This window comes from Myxine glutinosa, chromosome 10 (genome assembly GCF_964187855.1).
Source record: "Myxine glutinosa chromosome 10, kmMyxGlut1.1, whole genome shotgun sequence".
Lineage (NCBI taxonomy): Eukaryota > Metazoa > Chordata > Myxini > Myxiniformes > Myxinidae > Myxine > Myxine glutinosa.
The window spans coordinates 137230613-137256440 of NC_136270.1; the positions used below are offsets into that span (position 1 = coordinate 137230613).

Sequence of the window (25828 nt, forward strand, 5' to 3'; positions counted from 1 at the left end):
AACGTATTGAGATATCCTGCTCCATGTCGGTTTTAGCCCTATCTTCCAATGGTGAAGAATCACTTAAAAACTAAATAATTCTCGAATCCGAATCCATATTCAGATCTTCACCAAAATTGAATCGATTCTTCCTTGTTGCACACACAATCTCTCCACCAAGTTTCATCCAAGTCCATCCACAACTTATTGAGATATCCTGCTCTATGTCGGTTTTAGCCCTATCTTCCAATGGTGAAGAATCACTTAAAAACTAAATAATTCTCGAATCCGAATCCATATTCAGATCTTCACCAAAATTGAATCGATTCTTCCTTGTTGCACACACAATCTCTCCACCAAGTTTCGTCCAAGTCCGTCCACAACCTATTGAGATATCCTGCTCTATGTCGGTTTTAGCCCGATCTTCCAATGGTGAAGAATCGCTTAAAACTTCTCCGAGCCGGATCCCAATCCGGATCTTCACCAAAACATAATCATTTCATCCTCGTCATATTCGCTGCACCTCTTCCAAATTTATTTTGAATCCCTGTAAACTTTGTGAGATATTTTGTTCACAAACAAACAAACAAACAAACAAACAAACAAACAAACAAACAGAGGTGATTCCACCTTTGGTGTTGGAGGTTGTAACATTTTCCTCCCCCGGTAAAACCAAAGCCTCCACATGAGATCCCGACTTTATTTTTGCTATCTGTTTATTAATTCTTCAAATTCCTCCTCCTCTTTGTCCTCATATTCTTCTACTCCCGGTTATTATTCCCCCACACCATGAATGTTTGAGCATCACTAAAGAATGAAACCATACGGCACTGAAAGTTTCGGTGAATGATCACCGATGATCACCGATGCCATGCGAGGCTGGTTTCGAACATGATCGCACGTCATCAAGTTGTGATTGTTACACAGAACATGCACTTGTATATGCACCACATGGAGGTTTACTCAAATATATCTATTTCATGGCGAGGGGAAAGTTTGTGGAGATATGGAGCGTAGTTTTCTGCCAACACACGTTCCATCATGGCCGACAGGTGTACCAACCTGAACGAAAACGTCCTGCGGGAATCCTACAGAACTCTGGAATAGTTTACGTCCTCGCACATGGTAGAAACGTCGTGAAAATCAAATGTATATCCGGCCAGATTAGTTCAGATAATTTCATGAAAACATTCACACAACGATAACGTTAGTACGCATTTAAGATTCCCGACCTGAACATTACTATAACCAATTATTTACCCAACCAGGTCCTCCATCATGGCTGTGAGTAAATAACATTTGGTAAAGTTCATGAAAACCCCCAATCATTCTCCTTGGAGTGTGATTCCATCGAATGATTGGGCATACCTGGAAAGGTGTTTGTTTTCAGGCTATGAAATCACGTCGTCCAACCATCAGGCCATTGGGGTTACTCAATCCTGTTTGGGCCTTCTCAAGGACATTCTTTTTGTGTATGTGGGTCCATGTGGCTGTGCAGCTGAACAAGCATCAATACTGCAGTTTATATCATGTTTTCTCATGTTTCCCATTTCTTCTCTCACAGATTGTTCACCAAAGGAGATTCCAGTAATACGGAAGAATGTGATGGAGAACTCTTCCGTAGTGCTGCCCTGTGCCGCCGCCGATGGCGTTGGCAAGCTGGAGTCAGCGTGGTGGTGTTTCGGAGTGAACCCGCTAGGCCGGAGAGAGCATGGACGGAGTGGGACATTATGGGGGAATTCAGGGATTACGTTTGGGTACTTGGGGTGAGAGTAGGACAGGTGGTGAGATGGTGCAGGAAACAAACCAGAACCTTCTCCTTGATGATGCATCACGTGGCTGCAGAAGATGCTGGAATGTACGAATGCAACATTAGACTGCAATCGGGAAAAGCGAACATATCGAGCAGATTCCAGGTGCACGTAGAAACAGGTGGGTTACAGATCAAGTGAATCATTGTGAAAGTTTCCACCTCACCAGAAATTTACATCCCGTTTGTATTTTCAGGCCAAGATGATTCCAAGTCTTCATCTTCAGACCGAACATCGTCCTCCACCTGTTCAACTGTCTCTCCCAGTACAAACTCAACCCAAATTAATGAGGATTATCAAGGACCCTACTTTATTCCTTTCCTGTGCGTCTGTGTTATCATGGTCGTTTTGATGTTCTTCTGCATCTTCTCCATTGTGAAAATCGTCCAATTGCAACGAGGCAAGTAAGCAGCCATTCCACAGTTTATTCATTCTTTACTTTGGGATAACCTGTTCTTGCAGAAACTTACTCCAATCTCAAATTATATTACCTTCCTTACCTGAAAAAGCAAAGCATTACCAGGTGAGCAGGTGAATACGAGTTTGTGTTTGCAGTTCATGAGAAGAGCAAAGAGAGATTTTGATTTTTCAGGTCATGGATGAATTTTTAAATATTACATCAAACACAAGAACATTGGAGGATATTTGTGCAGGTAAATTATAGGAACATCAAATCATATCATGCGACATTTAAACCATTTAAACCCATTTTACCCAAGAATATAATATGTATCGAACAAATAAAACCTTTTCAATTTCCCAATGTATTTCCCATACAGTCCACAAAGGTAACTGTGATATGAAATGGACTTTCACAGAAACCTGAATTATTATTATCGACCTACGCTTCACATTTCTAACCTCTCACAAATGTTTAACAAGGAAAAGCATCAGAAAAGTGTGAATAACGCAAAGTTTTATGAATTTGATTCATACACCTGCATGAAGAAGGAAATGTATTTTATTTGCTATATGTATGACGTCCGTTTATATGAACTTTCCAGAGCATTACTTGGTTCCTCCTCAGAAAACAAGGGTAGTTCAGCATACACACGAGATTTTTAGAATGTCCCTTCTTTTCTATTGTTCGACATTTTCTATAACCTATGGAGTGTCCCTTCTTTTCTATAGTTTGCCACACGGCACATCCCATATAAAGGGACCTTTTCTATGCCCCTGGTATTTTACCCAACATTGTCCCTTCTTTTCTATAGTTTGCCACACGGCACATCCCATATAAAGGGACCTTTTCTATGCCCCTGGTATTTTACTCAAGAATGTCCCTTCTTTTCTATAGTTTGCCACACGGCACATCCCATATAAAGGGACCTTTTCTATGCCCCTGGTATTTTACCCAACATTGTCCCTTCTTTTCTATAGTTTGCCACACGGCACATCCCATATAAAGGGACCTTTTCTATGCCCCTGGTATTTTACTCAAGAATGTCCCTTCTTTTCTATAGTTTGCCACATGGCACATCCCATATAAAGGGACCTTTTCTATGCCCCTGGCATTTTACCCAAGAATGTCCCTTCTTTTCTATAGTTTGCCACACAGCACATCCCATATAAAGGGACCTTTTCTATGCCCCTGGTATTTTACCCAACATTGTCCCTTCTTTTCTATAGTTTTCCAAATGGCACATCCCATATAAAGGGACCTTTTCTATGCCCCTGGTATTTTACCCAACATTGTCCCTTCTTTTCTATAGTTTGCCACACGGCACATCCCATATAAAGGGACCTTTTCTATGCCCCTGGTATTTTACTCAAGAATGTCCCTTCTTTTCTATAGTTTGCCACATGGCACATCCCATATAAAGGGACCTTTTCTATGCCCCTGGCATTTTACCCAAGAATGTCCCTTCTTTTCTATAGTTTGCCACACAGCACATCCCATATAAAGGGACCTTTTCTATGCCCCTGGTATTTTACCCAACAATGTCCCTTCTTTTCTATAGTTTTCCACATGGCACATCCCATATAAAGGGACCTTTTCTATGCCCCTGGCATTTTACCCAAGAATGTCCCTTCTTTTCTATAGTTTGCCACACGGCACATCCCATATAAGGGGGGCTTTTCTAGGCCCCTGGTATTTTACCCAACATTGTCCCTTCTTTTCTATAGTTTGCCACATGGCACATCCCATATAAAGGGACCTTTTCTATGCCCCTGGTATTTTACCCAAGAATATCCCTTCTTTTCTATAGTTTGCCACATGGCACATCCCATATAAAGGGACCTTTTCTATGCCCCTGGTATTTTACCCAAGAATGTCTCTTCTTTTCTATAGTTTCCCCAATGGCACATCCCATATAAAGGGACCTTTTCTATGCCCTTGGCATTTTACCCAAGAATGTCCCTTCTTTTCTATAGTTTGCCACATGGCACATCCCATATAAAGGGGGCTTTTCTATGCCCCTGGTATTTTACTCAAGAATGTCCATTCTTTTCTATAGCTTGCCACATGGCACATCCCATATAAAGGGACCTTTTCTATGCCCCTGGCATTTTACCCAAGAATGTCCATTCTTTTCTATAGTTTTCCACATGGCACATCCCATATAAAGGGGGCTTTTCTATGCCCCTGGTATTTTACCCAACATTGTCCCTTCTTTTCTATAGTTTGCCACATGACACATCCCATATAAAGGGACCTTTTCTATGCCCCTGGTATTTTACTCAAGAATGTCCCTTCTTTTCTATAGTTTTCCACATGGCACATCCCATATAAAGGGGGCTTTTCTATGCCCCTGGTATTTTACCCAACAATGTCCCTTCTTTTCTATAGTTTGCCACATGGTACATCCCATATAAAGGGACCTTTGCTATGCCCCTGGTATTTTACCCAAGAATGTCTCTTCTTCTCTATAGTTTTCCACATGGCACATCCCATATAAAGGGGGCTTTTCTATGCCCCTGGTATTTTACCCAAGAATGTCTCTTCTTTTCTATAGTTTGCCACATGGCACATCCCATATAAAGGGACCTTTTCTATGCCCATGGTATTTTACCCAAGAATGTCTCTTCTTTTCTATAGTTTGCCACATGGCACATCCCAGATAAGGGGGGCTTTTCTATGCCCCTGGCATTTTACCCAAGAATGTCCCTTCTTTTCTATAGTTTGCCACATGGCACATCCCATATAAAGGGGGCTTTTCTATGCCCCTGGTATTTTACCCAAGAATGTCCCTTCTTTTCTATAGTTTGCCACATGGCACATCCCATATAAAGGGACCTTTTCTATGCCCCTGGTATTTTACCCAAGAATGTCTCTTCTTTTCTATAGTTTGCCACATGGCACATCCCAGATAAAGGGGGCTTTTCTATGCCCCTGGCATTTTACCCAAGAATGTCCCTTCTTTTCTATAGTTTGCCACATGGCACATCCCAGATAAAGGGGGCTTTTCTATGCCCCTGGTATTTTACCCAAGAATCTCTTCTTTTCTATAGTTTGCCACATGGCACATCCCATATAAAGGGGGCTTTTCTATGCCCATGGCATATTACCCAAGAATGTCCCTTCTTTTCTATAGTTTGCCACACGGCACATCCCATATAAAGGGACCTTTGCTATGCCCCTGGTATTTTACCCAAGAATGTCTCTTCTTTTCTATAGTTTGCCACATGGCACTTCCCATATCAAGGGGGCTTTTCTATGCCTCTGACATTTTACCCAAGAATGTCCCTTCTTTTCTATAGTTTGCCACATGGCACATCCCATATAAAAGGACCTTTTCTATGCCCGTGGTATTTTACCCAACAATGTCCCTTCTTTTCTATAGTTTGCCACATGGCACATCCCAGATAAAGGGGGCTTTTCTATGCCCCTGGTATTTTACCCAAGAATCTCTTCTTTTCTATAGTTTGCCACATGGCACATCCCATATAAAGGGGGCTTTTCTATGCCTCTGGCATTTTACCCAAGAATGTCCCTTCTTTTCTACAGTTTTCCACATGGCACATCCCATATAAATGGGGCTTTTCTATGCCTCTGGCATTTTACCCAACAATGTCCCTTCTTTTCTATAGTTTGCCACATCCCATATAAATGGACCTTTTATATGATCCTGGCATTTTACCCAAGAATGTCCCTTCTTTTCTATAGTTTGCCACACGGCACATCCCATATAAAGGGACCTTTTATATGATCCTGGCATTTTACCCAAGAATGTCCCTTCTTTTCTATAGTTTGCCACATGGCACATCCCATATAAAGTGGCCTTTTCTATGCCCCTGTCATTTTACCCAAGATACATTTTAAATACAAACAAAATGCATTTGTTTATCGTATACGACTTTATTCAAGACAATATAAAAGATTTGAAAAAGTAAAGGGAAAACAATATTCACCCCAGATGGGATTCAAACCCAGAATCCCCAGCTTGGGAGTCTGATGCTTTATTTATTAGATATTTGAGCCAGCATGTTAGAATTGCTTTTTGAAATATTTGAAAGGGGTATAATGTGTGTACATATGTATATTTATATATATTGTACCAGTGGAAGCCGACAAACGAATTTTCAATCGCCATGTTAAAGCTGCATACAGAGAAACGATCCTTTATATAAAGGGAGGGGCGCTTTGTGCTTCCCTTTGATTATCATGTGCCAGTAATATCCACATACTACAATGGAAATATACAGGAAACAGTTTGTGGAATTTTGTACCGGAAATAATAATTAATTATTAAAGTAATCAACACCAGTTACATTCATGCAAATTTCAAGAAACCACAATAAAAGTTACAAATTTGTGAATATGTTAAAGTAGTTTTCATCAGCTTCTTCTCGTGCTTCAAAGTCCATGAGTGGGTTCAGAATGGCACCGAGGAAGCAACTTTCAACAGAACAGCGTGTGAAGGACAAACTCTGTGAGGAGAAGAAGAAGGGACAATATCCTCCAGTTAATGCGTGAGGTACACTTTGCAATGCCCGAAGGAAACAAGACAAGAAAAGGTGAAGAAGACCCAAAATAACTTAACTTCCCCAAGTCAAGACAAGCACTTGAAGTTGCTCAGCTTGAGTGATAAAAGAAAAAACAAGTCATCAGCTGACAAGTTAAATGAGAACAGTCCTGAACATTAACATCTCGCTGTCTGACAGCATGGACTAACTTCTATCCGCTCATCCCAACTCTCTCTTCCACATACAGTCACGTGAAAAAGTAAGTACACCCCATGTTAAGTTTGGACTTTTTCAACAAATTTCAACATACGGCTATTTGATCTTCATTTCAACAATATTGATAGATAAAGGTGATATAACATAACAAATATCATGAAACATTTACATTTTGTAGTCCATAGTATCTATCTATAATTCCAGTAATCTCTGTGTGTATGTGTGTGTGTCTGTGTGTGTGTTTGTCTGTGACCGCTGTTTCTCGACAACCACGGGTCCGATATACTTGAAACTTGCCAGGTATATTGCTGGGGACCCGAGGATGTGCCTTTTCAAGGTTTGAAATTAATCGGACAAGTGGTTCCCAAGGTATGGTCACCGTACTCGCAAGCCGTTCGCTTTGGCTTTGCGAATGGACCAAACCATTTCATGTAAATAGAGGGGGGGGGGGGTTCTACCGTACTCGCAAGCCGTTCGCTTTGGCTTTGCGAATGGACCAAACCATTTCATGTAAATAGAGGGGGGGGGTTCTGTGGTCGTTACTGCCATGTGGTTTCAAAGTTTTTTTTTGTTGTTGTTGTTTGCACGCATGTTTTTTTACACCCACGTACGGGCACGCCCTAGTAATTTAAATAAACATAAATGCAAATTTCGCATGTGGAAAAAGTAAGTACACCCCGACATTTATCACTACTTCAAATACCTAAAATTAGAATCAGGTGCACCAGCTCAGGTGCAAATGATTAGAACATCGTTAGAGAGGATCTTGGAGGAACCTGTCTTATTTAAACCTCAGACATTGAGTTTGTTTTGCTCTTTGTTGTTGAAGTGTGCGGCGTCACCATGCCGAGATCAAAGGAGCTCTCTGAGGCCTTCAGAAAGAAGGTTATAGATGCCGACGAGTCTGGGAAGGGATTTAAAAAGATCTCCAAACAATTTGAAATCAATCATTCGACTGTCCGGAAGATCATCTACAAGTGGAGAAGATTCCAAACAACTGCCAACTTGTTCAGGCCAGGCCGCCCCAGCAAGTTCAGCCCGAGAGCAGACCGCAAGATGCTGAAAGAAGTCTCTAAGAACCCCAGAATGTCATCACGGGACCTACTGGTAGCTCTTGCCACTGTTGATGTCAAAGTGCACGAGTCTACCATTAGAAAGAGGCTGCACAAATTTGATCTACATGGGAGGTGTGCCAGGAGGAAACCTTTGCTGTCCAGAAAGAACATCAGGGCAAGACTAAAGGTTGCCAATGAACACCGAGGCAAAGACCAGCACTTCTGGAACACTGTGCTCTGGTCAGATGAATCAAAGGTAGAGCTATTTGGCCACAGTACCAGAAGACATGTTTGGCGAAAACCAAAGACAGCATTTGACCACAAGAACCTGATACCAACTGTAAAGCATGGTCGTGGAAATATTATGGTTTGGGGCAGCTTTGCTGCATCAGGGCCTGGGCAGCTCACCATCATAGAATCCACTATGAATTCTTCATTGTACCAGAGGGTGCTTGAGGATAATGTGAGGCCATCTGTCGGAAAGTTGAAGCTCAACTGAAGGTGGACCTTGCAACATGACAATGACCCTAAATATACCAGTAAATCCACCAATAAATGGGTGAAAAGAGAGAAATGGAGGGTTCTGGAATGGCCAAGTCAAAGCCCGGATCTAAATCCCATCGAGATGTTGTGGGGGGATTTAAAACGAGCTGTGCATGCAAGAAACCCCTCAAACATCGTGCAGCTGAAAGAATTCTGCATGGAGGAGTGGGAAAAAATTTCTCCCAGTCGATGTCAGAGACTGTTAGACAGTTCTAAGAAACGCCTACCTGAGGTTGTTTCTGCCAAAGCGGGCAATACCACCTATTAGAGCCAAGGGTGTACTTACATTTTCCACATGCAAAATTTGCATTTATGTTTATTTAAATTATACAATGGACTACAAAATGTAAATGTTTCATGATATTTGTTATATTATATCACCTTTATCTATCAATATTGTTGAAATGAAGATCAAATAGCTGTATGTTGAAATATGTTGAAAAAGTTAAAACTTTACATGGGGTGTACTTACTTTTTCACGTGACTGTATGTGGCGACTTCAACTGCCATGCCAGTTGGCTGAGTGTGGGTTCCTCTTGCACAAGCCACAGCATCTCAGCAAAGGACTTCTGCGACTCATTGGGACTGACACCATCTGTCAATTTCCCGACCCGGATCTCGGGCAACGGCACATAATCTCTTCTAGACTTGATTATGACTAACTCCCTGCAAATGTCTGCTGTTCTTCTTCTGCTCCAATCGGTTCATCTGATCAATTGCTTGTTAAAGTGGGCATCTCTCTGGCTATTCTCAGAGAGCCTCCTCAGCATCGACGAGTCTGGCATTTCACTCAGGCCGACTGGCATGGTCTGCAATCAGCCATCAATCATGTGGACTGGTCTCCCATCTCTACTGCCTCTGACATCAACTCATCCTGGAAATTCTTCCAAAGTAAACTGCACTCTCTCTCATTCACAGATTTATCCCATCTCATCTTCAGTTGTCATAACCTTCCTCCCGTCCATGGTACACTGAATATTGTGGTGAGGCAGATGCCCTGAAACAACTTACCTTCGCCTCATGGAAGGCAAATCCAACTGAAGGTAATCTCAGTTCCTGTCACAAAGCTCGGAACTAGTGTGTGTCTACCCTCAGGAGAGCCAGGAAACAATATCTCTCTGCTCTCAAACCTGAACTCTCAAACCAGTCTTTCTCCTCCAAATCCTGGTGGCATCTGGTCAAATCTGTTTCTGGTGTTTGTTCCCCCTCCATCCCCTCCCTTACCACAAACTGCTATACAGCCGACACCGCACGTGGAAAATCTGAATGCCTCAACACTGTATTTGCCTCAAAATCTTGTGTCCCAAACCTATTTCTCTCTGTACCCACTTTACCCAGTCGAACCCAGCTGCTCCTGGACTCTGTGTCCTTCTCTCCTGACAAGGTGGACAACTTTCTGTCAAACCTCAACTCTAATTCTGCAACTGGACCAGACGGCATCAGCTCACATGTCCTAAAATCATGCCCTGCTGCTCTTTCTCACCCTCTCTCTGTTCTCTTCACCCTCACTTTTCCTCAAGGTCATCTGCCATCAGCTTGGAAATCAGCCAACATTACCTCTTTACACAAAAAGATGCAAAAAACCAGATCCTTGCAACTACAGACCAATCAGCTTGCTCCCAATAATCAGCAAGGTTATGGAATCCATCTTTGCTTCTGATATCAAATACTTCCTCTTCTCCAATGGCTTGATCTTGGATCATCAATTTGGATTCAGACCAGGTCCCTGTGCTCTGGACATGCTGCCACAACAATGGATGGAGGCTGCTGCCACAACAATGGATGGAGGCTGATGGAGGCTGTTCTAAGAAACGCCTACCTGAGGTTGTTTCTGCCAAAGCGGGCAATACCACCTATTAGAGCCAAGGGTGCACTTACTTTTTCCACATGCAAAATTTGCATTTATGTTTATTTAAATTATACAATGGACTACAAAATGTAAATGTTTCATGATATTTGTTATATTATATCACCTTTATCTATCAATATTGTTGAAATGAAGATCAAATAGCTGTATGTTGAAATATGTTGAAAAAGTTAAAACTTTACATGGGGTGTACTTACTTTTTCACGTGACTGTATGTGGCGACTTCAACTGCCATGCCAGTTGGCTGAGTGTGGGTTCCTCTTGCACAAACCACGGCATCTCAGCAAAGGACTTCTGCGACTCATTGGGACTGACACCATCTGTCAATTTCCCGACCCGGATCTCGGGCAACGGCACATAATCTCTTCTAGACTTGATTATGACTAACTCCCTGCAAATGTCTGCTGTTCTTCTTCTGCTCCAATCGGTTCATCTGATCAATTGCTTGTTAAAGTGGGCATCTCTCTGGCTATTCTCAGAGAGCCTCCTCAGCATCGACGAGTCTGGCATTTCACTCAGGCCGACTGGCATGGTCTGCAATCAGCCATCAATCATGTGGACTGGTCTCCCATCTCTACTGCCTCTGACATCAACTCATCCTGGAAATTCTTCCAAAGTAAACTGCACTCTCTCTCATTCACAGATTTATCCCCGTCTCAACTGTCTCAACAATGGATGGAGGCCCTCAACGCCAAACAGGATATCAGAGCTGTCTTCCTTGACATATCTCGTGGCCTTTGATACAATACAGTCTGGCACCCGCCCTGCTCTTCAAACTCTCCTCATATGGTATCCATGAAAACATCCACGCATGGCTTGCAGACATCCCTCCCTGATTGCAGTCAATGTGTGACCTGAATGGAATTCTCTCATCTCCCATTCTTGTTCAGGCTGGAGTTCCTCAAGGCAGTGTTCTGGGCCCTGTGCTTTTTCTGGTCTTCATTAATGATCTCTCTGACTCTCTGGAAAATCCTCTCTATCGCTTTGCTGAAGACTTCACTCTCTGTCTCTCCATATCTCAACCCTCAGATCGGCAGGCAGCAGACTCCTCACTCTCTGCAGACCTGGTCTTTCAATCCTGATAAATCTCACACTCTCACCATGTCTCTCTGAAAAGACCATCTGGAAAACCCTCCCATCTACTTTCTGAACAATCCTGTTGAAGAAGTTCTGTCACTAAAGCTTTTGGGTCTCACTATCTGCCATTATCTGTCCTAGGAAAACCACATATCCAAGTTGGCCTCCAAAACCAGTCGTCGACTGGACATCCTCCGTTTATGTGAAGTCCTTTCTGGGCACGTCTGAGCTCCTCACCACATACAAAGCTTTCCTCCACAGCTCAATGGAATACTGATCTCCCCTCTGGGCTTGCGCTCCTGCCTCACACCTAGCTCGGCTTCACGCTGTTGAAACCAAAGCATTCAGAATCATTGGAATCTCCCGTGATGAAGCTGATTCGAAGTGCCTTTGACTCTCTCACTGCAGGCAGGTTGGTGGTCTTTGTCTTATACCGACACCTCCCCGGCCTTGCTTCCCCTGCTCAGTCTGTGCTCTCTACCCCAAATTTTCCTACAGGATGCACAAGATCTGCCAGCAACCCTCTTCTGGTGAAACCGCCAAAATCAAGATTCTCTGCTCACCTTCACTCTTTCATTCCTCTTTTCTCCCACCTCTGCAACAAACTCGTACACTCTCTTCAATCCCAATCCTCCCTCCAGGTCTTTAGAACAGCTGATCACCACCATCTCTTATCTTCCCCCATCCAAAACCTTGATCTTTTCTACCCCCGTTAAAACACCCCAAATCCACCTATTTCAATCTCCAACTTCTTTCCTGAAATTCGTAGTTGTGTCAATTTGTTTTACACCATGTACCCCTTACCCCACCCACCCTCCCACCAGCTTTCTTTCTTCCACAGATCTACTGACGTCTCTGTTCTCTACTGTTGTTGTGCTTGTATGTTTTCCTCTCTCTCTCCCCCTCTTGTCTCCCGCTCCCTTTATGTATTGTATTGTTATGTCTGTGGGTCGGAGCATATATAGATTTAGGTAGATCTGCATAGGTAGGTGCTTGACTGTCGTGATAGGGAATCTAGATGTAATAAGTTCTGTAGCCCGAATGTCGGATTAAGCTTGTATCTTCGTCCCCGCCACGAGGGGGCGGGGCATATTAATTAATACAGGGATTATGGGTAAAATTCCCTTGTGTCGTTCCCTCGGTGAGCATCCCAGTGTCCCTTATGGCAATACATCCCGTAGACATCAGATAAGCCCATTAGCGCACCACACATTAAATAATTTCCCTGCCGGCACAATGACTTTGGAAGAACCAACAAGCAATAGCCACGCCCAGGGGAACGTGTGATTGGTTGAGGTAAGATGCTGGCCACTGATTGGTGAAAGGAAGATGGAAGGAAGCGGCACACTGATTGGCCACCGACCGTTGACACCTCGGCCAATCAGCGCGGAAGGCGCGAACATTCGGCCAATCAGTGCGGAAGGTGCAAAAACACTACCTAGAAGCAGGTCACTGGTTAGAGGACAGGCGCCGGTGATGTGAGAATGCGCGAAAGACCACAAAGAAACGAGGCACTGGTTGGGAGAGAGAAAGGGCTGACGTCACACCGCGAGTGACAAAACGACTCGCTCGCCGGCATTTTGGGCTCTTGGCTGTCTCTTTCCTGGGCTCTTGGCTGTCTCTTTGCTGGCTGCCTCTTCGCTGTCTCTTCCCTTGCTTCCCTTCCCTTGGCCTCTTGCTCCTGACTGTCCCTTCGCGCTGGGCTTTCCCTTGATTCGGACCTGGTGGAGGAACAAGCAGTTCGAAAGACGGCGGAGAGAGGAACGCCGTCAATTCTCTGCCTTGCGTTGGTGTGCGAATGACAAACGACGAGTGGGGCCTGCGTTGGAGCGCTGACGAGCGGGCGTACCGAGGGCCGCTCCGTGCCAAGGACTGGGCAGTTCGCGCCAACCGGAGCTGCGTCGGACGACGCGCTCGAACATCGACCCGACACTACACTGCCAGACAGATAAGCTCGCATTCACAAATACACGATGGGACATTTATTTTATTCATTCTCCCTTTGTCTCGTATTTGAAATCTATGTGGGGACGTCCCAATTTAGAATTAGTTCTTCCATCGCATTTCTTTGTATCGGTTTCTGTAAAATAAACCTATTTATTTTTGTCCATTTTACCCCCGTGTTCGTTTGAGTTCATTCCCTACAGGATCAGAGCTGCCGGTGAGATTGCTACAGGTAAGAGCTTTCGCGCTTCTTCCTCTTCCTTATTCCACCCGTGCTGCCTAGTCAAATCCGCAATTGATCGTCGCCTCGGAGTTAAAGCCCGTTCAGGCTATCCGCGAACCCACGGTCTTAACCGAGGGCATTCACGCGACAGTATGTTTTATGGGTTTGTGCCTGTTCTTGTGTGTAATGTGTTAGCTCTTACACCAGGCTTGACCGTATACAAAAAAAAAAGCATTAACATCCCGTCTAGGACTGTGCGCAGAAGGCTGATTGCAGCACCTCTCCAGGGCAGAGTTGGAGTAAATAAACCATGGCTGAGACCACAGAATAAAGTGAAAAGAGTGAAATCTGCAAGGCAACACCAAGATTGGGTGACTGAACAATATAATCGGGTACTCTGGTCTGATGAATTGAAGTTTGAACCTTTTAGATCTAAGAGGTGGCAGTTCGTATGTCGAAGGCCTGGAGAACGTTTCGACATGCAATGTTTGCATGGGGGAGGCTCTGTGACTGTCTGGGGTTGTGCCTCAGCTTTTTGGGTAGAGAAACTTGTTTAAATCAATGGGACGCTAACAAAAGAGAAGTACAAGCAGATACTGCAGCACCATGCAGTTCCTAGTGGAAATTGTTTAACCAGAAGAGGATTCATTTTCCAACAACATAATGATGCAAAACACACTTCGAATATAGTAAAACAGTATTTGGAGAACAAAGTTACAGCTGCTGTGCTCCAAGTGTTAGAATGGCCACCTCAGAATCAGGACAGGAATCCCATCCAGGCCATATGGGATTATTGGAAACAGAGAAGAACGAGAGGAACCCTACTAACCTTACAGAACTGTGGAATGTACTTTTTTTTTGTATACAAAGTCGAGGCTCGTGTAAGAGTTAACATATTAAACACAAAAAACATGCACGGACACATAAAACATATAATAAAGGGAGCAGGAGACAAGATGGGGAGAGAGAGGGAAGCACACAAGCACAACAACAGTAGAGAACATGAACGTTGGGAGATCTGTGGAAGGGAGAGCGCTGGGAAATGGGGAGGGGGAGGAAAGGGTACACAGTATAAAACAAATGAACACTACTAGGAATTTCAGGAAATAAGTTGGAGATTGAAAGAGGTGGATTTGGGGTGTTGTAACGGGGGTAGAAAAGATCAAGGTTTTGGATGGGGGAAGATAAGAGATGGTGGTGAACAGCTGTTTTGAAGACCTGGAGGGAGGAGAGAAATTGTACTACAGGATGTTTGGCACAATATTCATTTAAGAATACTTAGAAGCCTGGTGTTGGGCTAGCGGCTAGGGTGCCGGCTTTAGGATCCTAGGATCCTGGGTTCGAATCCCGGTCAATCGCTGAATTAACGCCAGGGGGGTTGACTCAGCCTGTCATCCTTCCGAGGTCGGCATAATTGAGTACCAGTTCACTGGTAATTCCCTGTTTGTCGTAAAAAGGCAACAAAAAGGGTTGGCGTCAGGAAGGGCATCCGGCCGTAAAACATTGCTTCAAAAAGGGGACCAACAACAAAAAACAACAACAACCATGGTCCCAGAAAAAGGCCAACCCCCGCTTGTGGGGAAAAATGGCCTCTAAAGGTGGTTATATATACAGAAGGCATGGGAAGATAGTGATAGTATTTAAGAAGATAAAGTTCAGACACACAAAGTAGTAACTGGTACTTTTAAATGGCATTGTTCTTATTGTTTAGTTAAGCGGTTTCGTTTATTTCATGGACATTTATAAAGGCTGTTAATGTACAAAAATATACACGTGACTGTTATCACTTATATTACCCAAGACTGGTGTCACACATGACTGATATTGCTGATAATTTGATGAATTTACCCAAAAGTATGAATATCATCGGAATAACCCAAACCTGTGCACGGTACTGTACGTATTCAGGTGGAAATACCAAACGGGCAATCCCGGATGTTCCACCAGCACAGGAGACATTGTGTTACAAGTTTGTTCTTCCTTTTCCGGTTTTAGTTTCTAGAGATGAGTTATATCGTGTCACTGATACAGAATGTAAACATTTGCTGTTGGAGAACTGAAACCTCTTTTCTATTTTCCGTCCTCAGATTCCACAGACCATTGCAAACCCCAGGGTGATGTAAGTTGACCTCTCACAACATGACCTTGGTCAGAACTTTATTGTCAAACGATATTCAAGATTAATCAGATCTCTGATATGGTAACTCTTCCAAATGATAAAGGAACAATTTGTTGTCCGTAGTCGTTTTTTCTGCCTCAACACGGGACCAGGTTCCTACAAGATACATACATGTCACCTTGGTGATTATTAGGATTCATTCAGGGATCAACACTGACACTTCAGAACAATCATGCATTTTCAGCCACTTTTGTTCATTTTGAACTCGTTATGTTCTCTTATTCTTACAGACAGACCAGACAGACCCGTTGTCACCAAAACCCACCGAACCGATCTATTTGGCAGCAGAAAGGTCTGAAGTTGTGGAGAGCCCATACAGCTCCCTCAATCCAACACGGCCTGTGCTTCCAGCAGTTCCGGTGCTTCCAACACGACCTGTGCTTCCCTCGTCCAGGAGCAAAATCCAGCGGTTGTGATCACAAACCATTTTGTATGTTATGCATTGTATGGACATGTTACCTAAACACATTTATGTAAACTATAAAACTACGGTACGGTAATCCCTCACCTGAACGGAAATTCACCTTATGGAAATGTAATAGTACGGAAATGAGGAAGTAGTGACTAAAATTCACATAACTGAAAGCAAAATTTACTGCAATGGAAATTTGAGTCTAAAAAGTTTTTTTCTTTCAATTCCCAAGTTTTACATTCACCACATGACCTGAGGGCAAAAGTATATCTGCACTTCAAGTCAACTTGCTTATTATAGGTGCCCTCAGGTCATATTTTACAAGTTAGTACTGTATGTGAACCCTTGGAAACGATATGTATTTACATATGTACTGTACTCTTTTTACCGTACGGATTGTCGACATTCCATATAAGAGTTGACTATTGGAATTCGTGCTTAAACAAATTATGTCACCATCTGGGTTTGAGTTTGACAATTTTTGGAGTATTAACGATCCCCCATCGACCACACGCATCCCCTTGCACTCGCTCCCAGAGAGCACTTCAGCAGTTGGAATTTCACTGCGCTTTTCACTACATCTCGTGGTTGGCTCTGCTCATGACTCCCGGAGTAATGCATTCACTCGTGTCCGTGTGTGTGTGTTTGTGAACAATATATCTGGAAAAGTTCTGAACGGATTTGGATGAAAGTTGGTGGGATGATTGCCCTTGGGATAAGGAAGAATTGATTAGTTTTTGGTGAAGCTCAGGATATTATTCCGGATCCAGGAATTTTTTGAAGGATTGTTTTGCCATTGGTTGACAGGGCTCATTTTTTTAAACATTATCTTCTATATATTCTATATTTAACATTGTGATATGAAAATAGTTTTCATATTTGTTATAAATGTAGTTTAAACTCGTGGTTATGCGTTAGAGCGGTGTATTTCTTTTTAGCAGCGTCGTCTTCAATGTTCATTATTTTCTAATAAAGACATATTCTATCATTTTAAAACCACCAAAGTGTGTAGTAGGTTCCCCGTTTAATAAAATGTATCGTTTGATACGTATAATGCTTTAAAATGTTTTTTTTTTCTTTCTTTTTTTTACCTCAGAAGAGATATCAACATTTAGCTCAGCGAATGTCATTCGCAGTGTCAGTATTTGATGAACTTACAAAGACTTAGTTCCAGATTTGTCAATGGCTGAGGTATATTAACAAACGAATAAAACAGATTTGGCAAAATTCTAACTTTTTTAAAAAAGATCGCGTATTCACCCAGCATTGTGAGAGGCTGAAGAAGAAGAAACCTCGCATGGGCTTCCCAGACCAAATAAATAATTCTGGTTCTGGCTCTGCGATTATCAGGTTTATTACTCCCGCCAGGGAGTAATGCATTCGATCGTGTCCGTCCGTGTCCGTGTGTGTGTGTTCGTGTGTTTGTGAACAAGATATCTGGAAAAGTTCTGAACGGATTTGGATGAAAGTTGGTGGGATGATTGCCCTTGGGATAAGGAAGAATTGATTAGTTTTTGGTGAAGCTCAGGATATTATTCCGGATCCAGGAATTTTTTTTGGGAAAGATTTTTTTCTGTTTTACTGCATTAAAGCTTTTATTCTTATTCTTAAATGATGTTTTTCTCCTCTAATTCCGAGATATATCAAAATAAATTCTCTGACAGTTAGGGCCTACTTTCTTTTTCATTTATTGTTTTGGGGAGAGGGGATGTTAAACAAAACGTATTATTCCAACTAAACCCACGGCGGGAGTATGCGCTCTCCTGAGTGGCGTTCTAGTTCCTTCAGTTTCACACGATGACTGAAAAACGACCTTCAAGTGAGGAAGTGTGGCGGGAGTGCAAAGAGCCCATAACGCAATCACAATGCACATGAAGCAGGATCACACTGGAAATGAAAGGAGGTTTGATGCTGGTGAAAAACTTAGTGACATTGTGTAAATACTGGGCCTTGTGACCTCTACAGTGGGCACAATAACGGTCAACATAGAAAAGGTAAGAGTCAGTGCACACTCAGCTGCTACAAGAAGCTGTATAAGAAGGAGAAGAGTGCAAAACAGACATTGTTGCATGTATATTTCTCCAAGAAAGATGATGGGGCTGGTACTTCCCAGAATGTAGCAGATGAACATGCCTGCCACCGCTGGACATCACCGCTGGACCTGCCACCCCTGGACCTGCCACCCCTGGACCTGCCACCACTGGACCTGCCACCCCTCAGCCTGCCACCCCTGAACCTGCCAACCCTGGACCTGACACCCCTGGACCTGACACCCCTGGACCTGACACCCCTGGACCTGACACCCCTCAGCCTGCCACCCCTCAGCCTACCACCGCTGTACCTGCCAACCCTGGACCTGACACCCCTGGACCTGACACCCCTGGACCTGACACTCCTGGACCTGACACCCATGGACCTGCCACCCCTCAGCCTGCCACCCCTGGACCTGCCACCCCTGGACCTGCCACCCCTGGACCTGCCACCCCTCAGCCTGCCACCCCTGAACCTGCCAACCCTGGACCTGACACCCTTGGACCTGCCACCCCTGGACCTGCTACCCCTCAGCCTGCCACCCCTGAACCTGCCAACCCTGGACCTGACACCCCTGGACCTGACACCCCTGGACCTGACACCCCTGGACCTGACACCCTTCAGCGTGCCACCCCTGTACCTGCCAACCCTGGACCTAACACCCCTGGACCTGCCACCCCTCAGCCTGCCACCCCTGGACCTGACACCCCTGGACCTGCCACCCCTCAGCCTGCCACCCCTGGACCTGCCACCCCTGGACCTGCCACCTCTGGACCTGCCACCCCTCAGCTTGCCACCACTGGACATGCCACCCCTGGGCATGCCACCACTGGACATGCCACCACTGGACATCCCACCCCTGGACATGCAACCTCTGCACCTGCCACCACTGGACTTGCTACCTCTCAGCCTGCCACCCCTGAACCTGCCAACCCTGGACCTGACACCTCTGGACCTGCCACCCCTGGACCTGCCATTGCTGGACCTGCCATCGCTGGAACTGACACCCCTGGACCTGACACCCCTGGACCTGCCACCACTGGACTTGCCACCTCTCAGCCTGCCACCCCTGAACCTGCCACCCCTGGACCTGATACCCCTGGACCTGCCAACGCTGGAGCTGACACCCCTGGACTTGACACCCCTGGACCTGCCACCCCTCTGGACCTGCAATCGCTCTGGACCTGCCACCGCTGGACCTGCTACTGCTAGCTCTCAGAGTGATGGTTATCACAGCCTGTCAGGAGATGTGACAGACTAGCTGTGGTGAACACCATCACGATGGAGACCCCACGATTCACCATCACTCAGCACTGACCTCCTCCCTCCAGCCGTCACACACGTCATCGCTGTCAATCAAACAATCTTTTTCTTTTTCTCACTGTAACAGTTTATTATTACATTTTATATCGAAGTCAACAAGCAAAACAGGTTAGTGTAAAGTGCTCAACTCCATGTTAGTACTCGTACACAGTATCACAGTATTGCATTAGTAGTTAAGAGTTTAAAGTAATGTACAGAGTATTGTTATGAAGTTTGTTGCCTTATTAAGTGTATTTGTTACATCGTGGAGTTCATCTTTTGTTCCGTAGAAACCTACCTCCTCTTCTATAATGGGAGTGAAAGGGAAAATCGGTTTCGATTTCCGGAAATTCACCTTACAGAAGGAATTTGCAGAACGTAACCCTTCCGTAAAGCGAGGGATTGCACAGTATACAACATAGAATTGTGCAGGAATATTCTTGATTTCTGTAAACTTTGTTCATTCTTTGTATTATTTGTACAAAGATTTATCGTACAAGTTCCCTTTCTAGGAACTTCAATACAGGAAGAAGCCATTGGGATCATCATGTCTGCACAACGGTTGTTTGTCTATGCTCTTGTTATTTATAAATGTTGAGCATCAAACAGGGAAGCAGAAGCACGCACCATTTTATAGTCTTTGCTGTTACTCGGCCGGGGTTCGAATTACTCCGACCTCTGAGACGCAGAGCAGACACTTCAACCATTAGGGCCAAGAGTCTAATATCTCTTCCTTCAGATAAAGGAAATTTCTTATTAAACTTTGTGAATGTTTTCGGATTTGTTCTAACAACTGTCAGAATGATATATGATTAAGAAGTGTTTACCAAATACTCTTATTGTTCCACATTCCAGTAAACAGACCATGAGCCACAGTACGGAACATCCACACAACTGACCCCAATAGAGAAGGAACCTGCACATCTCCCTCAAAGCAACAGCTCCAGTCATTCCTCACAGCCAGAATCAAAATCAAAATCCAGCTATCTCACTCTTCCATGATCCAAGATTATCTTTTGTATATTCTTATTATAAACATTTTTGTATATTAGGCGTTGCATGGATACACCTTACCTGAAAACGCATATATCAGCTTTTAATAACTACTAGCGTGACTCGGCGTGCTCCGCGCGCCTCACCACACGTCGATTCAGAGGATTAGGCATCTTTGACCATTTCGGTGTCTTTTGGGTCTTCATAGTGTTTTGGGTCTTCAGGGTCTTTTGGATCCTCTGGGTCTTTAAGAGTATTTTTGGGTCTTTGAGGTGTTTTGGGTCTTCAGGGTCTTTTGCGTCTTTGGTGTCTTCAGAGGCGTTTAGGTCTTAAGGGTCTTCGGTGTCTTTTGGGTCTTCGGGGTCTTCAGGTGCTTTTGTGTCGTAAGGTTCTTTTGGTTCTTCTTGGTCTTTAAGGATCTTTGGGTCTTTTTGGGTCTTCGGGGTCTTTTGTGTCTTCTGGGTATTTTTTGGTCTTCGGTAATGTTATAAACACCATTAGCGACTGTTTAAAAAGCTAATAATGTGTGTTTGTGGTTTATAATATTTTACAAGCCTGGCTACACAGCTGTTAGACTTCTGGTCTTGTTTATTGAATGTTTAATATTGTAATGCCTAACAAGTAAAATATTTGTGTTTTGTTTGTAACACAAATCATTTTAGCGAGTGATGTAAGCTATGTAGATGTGCGTCATTTTCTCTAACATCATCTCGGATCATCAATTTAGTTTCAAACCAGGTCACTCCACCTTGAACACGCTATTACTTGTCTCCCAACAATGGATGGAGGCCCTCAATGTCAGAGCTGAGATCAGCACCGTCTCTCTGGACACATCTCGTGCTTTTGATAAAGTCTGGCATCCCACCTTGCTCCATAAAAACTCTACTTATGTATGGCATCCAAGGCCAACTCCACACCTGGATGACTGACCGCCTCTACTCTTGTAGACAACGTGTGGCACTCAACTGAATCCTTTCAAATCCTGTCCCTGTCAAGGCCAGAGTACCACAATGCAGCGTTCTGGGCCCAGTCCTATTCCTGATATTCATTAACAATCTCTCTGACTCTCTGGAAAATCCTCTTTATATATTTGCAATTTTGCATTTGAAAATCCTCTTTATGTACCCCACCCTTTGCAGTGACATCACTTATCCTTCAGACAGGCAGGCTGAAACCTCTTCCTCTTACTCTTATTTCCACCTGTGAAGCAACTCCCACATTCTCTTCGATCTCACTCTTCCATCCAGGTCTTCAAGACAGCTGTTCACCACCATCTCAGATCATCCCCCATCCACAACCATGATATTTTCTAGCCACATTTCCCCTGAACAAATATACCTCTTTCCAAGTTTCCAGTTTTTCCTTCTTGAGAGTTTGTGGTTGTATCCACCTTGTCCTTCGCAAGCCCTCATTCTTCCTCACCTCACATCCATTATTTCTACAAGTCTCCCTGTATTTTGTCCCTCAACCCTGCTGTTGGTGTGTTTCCACCTGCCTTTCTACTTTCCCATTTCCTCTGTTATGATGTGATCCGTTCTATGTTGTAGCTTCTCCACTAGCCTCAACTATACGACGCTGAGTTCCCATGTTGTATGTTGGTCAAGAGATTGCATGACAACAAAACAATGTTGGTTTTACACCATACAAACACACGGTACGCATTTCTAGGCCAAGGACCCATGTGAGCAGGCTAAAAAAACAAAAACAAAAACAAACCACCTTTGGAGGCCATTTTTCCCCGCAAAGCGGGGGTTGGCCTTTTTCGGGCACCGTGGTTGTTGTTGTTTTTGTTGGTCCCCTTTTTTTGAAGCAATGTTTTACGGCCGGATGCCCTTCCTGCCGCCAACCCTGTTTGTCGCCTTTTACGACAAACAGGGTATTACCAGTGAACTGGTACTCAATGCTCATGCTCATGTGAGCAGGCTAGATAAAAGGTAATACCTGCATCACATTACACTATACCACCATAACCTAGGCCAAGGACCCATGTGAGCAGGCTAGCTAAAAGGTAATACCTGCATCACATTACACTGTACCACCATAACCTAGGCCAAGGACCCATGTGAGCAGGCTAGATAAAAGGTAAAACCTGCATCACATTCTACTGTACCACCATAACCTAGGCGAAGGACCCATGTGAGCAGGCTCGCTAAAAGGTAATACCTGCATCACATTCTACTGTACCACCATAACCTAGTCGAAGGACCCATGTGAGCAGGCTAGATAAAAGGTAATACCTGTATGACATTACACTGTACCACCATAACCTAGGTGAAGGACCCATGTGAGCAGGCTAGATAAAAGGTAAAACCTGCATCACATTCTACTGTACCACCATAACCTAGGCGAAGGACCCATGTGAACAGGCTCGCTAAAAGGTAATACCTGCATCACATTCTACTGTACCACCATAACCTAGTCGAAGGACCCATGTGAGCAGGCTAGATAAAAGGTAATACCTGTATGACATTACACTGTACCACCATAACCTAGGTGAAGGACCCATGTGAGCAGGCTAGCTAAAAGGTAATACCTGCATAACATTACACTGTACCACCATAACCTAGGCCAAGGCTCCATGTGAGCAGGCTCGCTAAAAGGTAATACCTGCATCACATTCTACTGTACCACCATAACCTAGTCGAAGGACCCATGTGAGCAGGCTAGATAAAAGGTAATACCTGTATGACATTACACTGTACCACCATATCCTAGTCGAAGGACCCATGTGAGCAGGCTAGATAAAAGGTAATACCTGCATCACATTACACTGTACCACCATAACCTAGGCCAAGGACCCATGTGAGCAGGCCAGCTATAAGGTAATACTGTGGCGGACACGAAAGCCCACTGGCGTGGTGACATCATTCCGCGCTCCAAGTGGGCGGCGGTGTCATGTATGCAGTGCAAATGTTCACCATTGTATCCCTACACCGGGACCGGGTTGTATCCCTACGCCAGAGGTCGGATGGCGCTGCTGTGAATCGGGCCTTGTTCGGCAGAGTGAATAAACGCGTACGACAATTGATCGCAGTTTGTCGAGATACTTTACATCTTCAAAGGATGTGGGTAGGCGTGGCCTCAGGATATACACCGGGCGCGCAGCCAACGCGGTCCAACCAACGCGGTCTCCATCAAGCTCCCCGAATTCTGGGAGTCACAAGCCGAAGTCTGGTTCCTGCAGGCGGAAGCCCAGTTCCGACTTCGAGGCATCACGGTGGACGAGACCATGTACTGCCACGTGGTCGCCACCCTCGGGCCCGGCATGGCCACCCGCGTTGTATCGGTCCGAAGGGATCCACCTGCCGACGGCAAGTACGAGGCGGTCAAGCGTCTCCTTCTCACCACGTTCGGCCTTACAGTGGACGCACGGGCCGATCTCCTCTTGGACCTCCCCGAGATCGGGGACACCTGACCGTCGGTCCGTATAGACCATATGCTGGCGCTCATGGGTGACGAAACCCCGAACGCTCTATTCCGGGCGTTATTTCGCCGCCAGCTGCCAGCACGAGTCCGCCTCGCTTTGGCTGGTTCCGCGTTAACGGAACCCCGTGCGCTCGCTGCCGAGGCCGACAAATACTACGCGGCTTTGGACACGCAAACGAGTCTTGGCACGGTTGCCGCTCCCGAGGCTCCCGAGGCTTTCCCCGATGCACCGCACCTCGTGTCCGCCGCCGCGCCCCGACCACCACCGCCGCCGCCGCCGCGAAGAAAACCGCGGCCTCCGACGCCGCAGCTGCCTGCCTGGTGTTTCTTCCATGCCAAGTTCGGCCACGAGGCTCGGCAGTGTCGCCCGCCGTGCTCATTCGGCAGGTCGGGAAACGGGCGAGCCGGCGCTCGGTGGCAACGGTGAGCGTTGGCAATTCCAACAGCCTTCTGTACATAACGGACACCTTGTCCGGGTGCCGTTACCTGTGCGATACGGGAGCGCAGGTGAGTGTCGTTCCTGCCGGTATGTCCGACAAGCACACCGCGGGCCGAGGTCCCGCGCTGCTTGCGGCCAATGGTACGTCTATACGCACGTACGGAAAACGCTGTCTCTCCCTGCAGTTCGGAGGGCAGGTTTTCCGTTGGTCGTTCGTTATGGCCGACGTGCCCATGGCACTGCTCGGCGCGGACTTCTTATGTGCTAATGGATTACTGGTTGATGTAAAGCGCAGAAGGCTTGTCCAGGCTGAGACGTTCACCTCGCTCGCGTGTGCGCTGCCCGGCTCGTTGAGCAGCTCAGAGCGGCTCATCGAGCGGCTCGCCGAGCGGCTTGCTGAGCGGTTCCGTTCCGGCCAGGTTCATCTGTACGCTTCCAGCAGCGGACGAATTCGCCCGCCTCCTCGCGGGTTTTCCGGCCCTCATGTGGCCGACCTTCTCGGCGGGGACCGTCAAGCATGGGGTGGAATACCACATCCCCACCCCCGGGCCACAGGTCTACGCCCGGGCACGCCGCCTCTAAAGCGGAGTTCGCTACGCTGGAGCGGCTCGGCATCGTGCGGCGCTCCGAGAGCGCGTGGGCGTCCCCGCTCCACATCATGCCCAAGCCTGGCGGGGGGTGGCGACCGTGCAGGGACTACCGGCGCCTCAACGACGCCACCACCCCCGACCGCTACCCCGTCCCCCACATTCAGGACTTTTCCGCCCGCTTGGCGAATATGTCCTTCTTTTCAAAGGTGGACCTCGTACGCGGCTACCATCAGGTCCCTGTCAGGCCGGAGGACATCCCGAAGACGGCTGTCATCATACCATTCGGGCTTTTCGAATTTCTTCGGATGCCCTTCGGTTTGAAAAATGCGGCTCAGGCGTTCCAGCGCCTCATGGACAGCATCTTGCGCGGCTTGGATTTTTTGTACGTATACCTGGATGACATCCTCCTCGCCAGCGCGTCCCGCGAAGAGCACCTTCACCATCTCCGCACGCTCTTCGAACATCTGGGCCAGCACGGCCTGATCGTGAACCCCGCCAAGTGCCGGTTCGGTGTCGCTGATATCGACTTTTTGGGGCACCGCGTCACCAGGCACGGGGCCGTCCCCCTACCGGCCAAGGTGGAGGCGGTGAAGGGGTTTCTGTGCCCCCGCACGATCAAGGGGCTCCAGGAGTTCCTGGGCATGGTAAACTTTTACCATCGGTTCCGGCCCCGCATCGCCCAGCTCCTGCGCCCCTTACACGAGGCCCTTCGAGGGAAGCCGGGCAAAGGTGACGTTACCTGGACCGAGCAGATGGACGCGGCGTTCTCGGGCGCGAAGCTCGCCTTGGCCAACGCCACCATGCTCGCGCACCCGGCGCTCGATGCACCGATC

General features: G+C 45.9%; 1 protein-coding gene across 3 annotated transcripts in view; it reads left to right on the top strand.

Annotated features, from left to right (window-relative positions):
• Window positions 1-25828, top strand: part of LOC137433733 (uncharacterized) — a 295800-nt gene that overhangs the window by 45629 nt on the left and 224343 nt on the right. The window contains exons 3-6 of one of the 3 annotated variants that reach the window (XR_013624832.1): window positions 1544-1911; window positions 1987-2190; window positions 15711-15742; window positions 16033-17349. Coding sequence is in view for 1 of the 3 variants with exons in the window: in XM_068126007.2 (XP_067982108.2) it covers window positions 1710-1911; window positions 1987-2190; window positions 15711-15742; window positions 16033-16218 (624 nt within the window). In the remaining 2 variants the exon portion in view is untranslated. Of the gene's footprint in view, window positions 1-1543; window positions 1912-1986; window positions 2195-15710; window positions 15743-16032; window positions 17881-25828 lie in introns of those variants that run through there. The other 2 variants (XR_010985722.2, XM_068126007.2) reach the window with 2 other exon arrangements.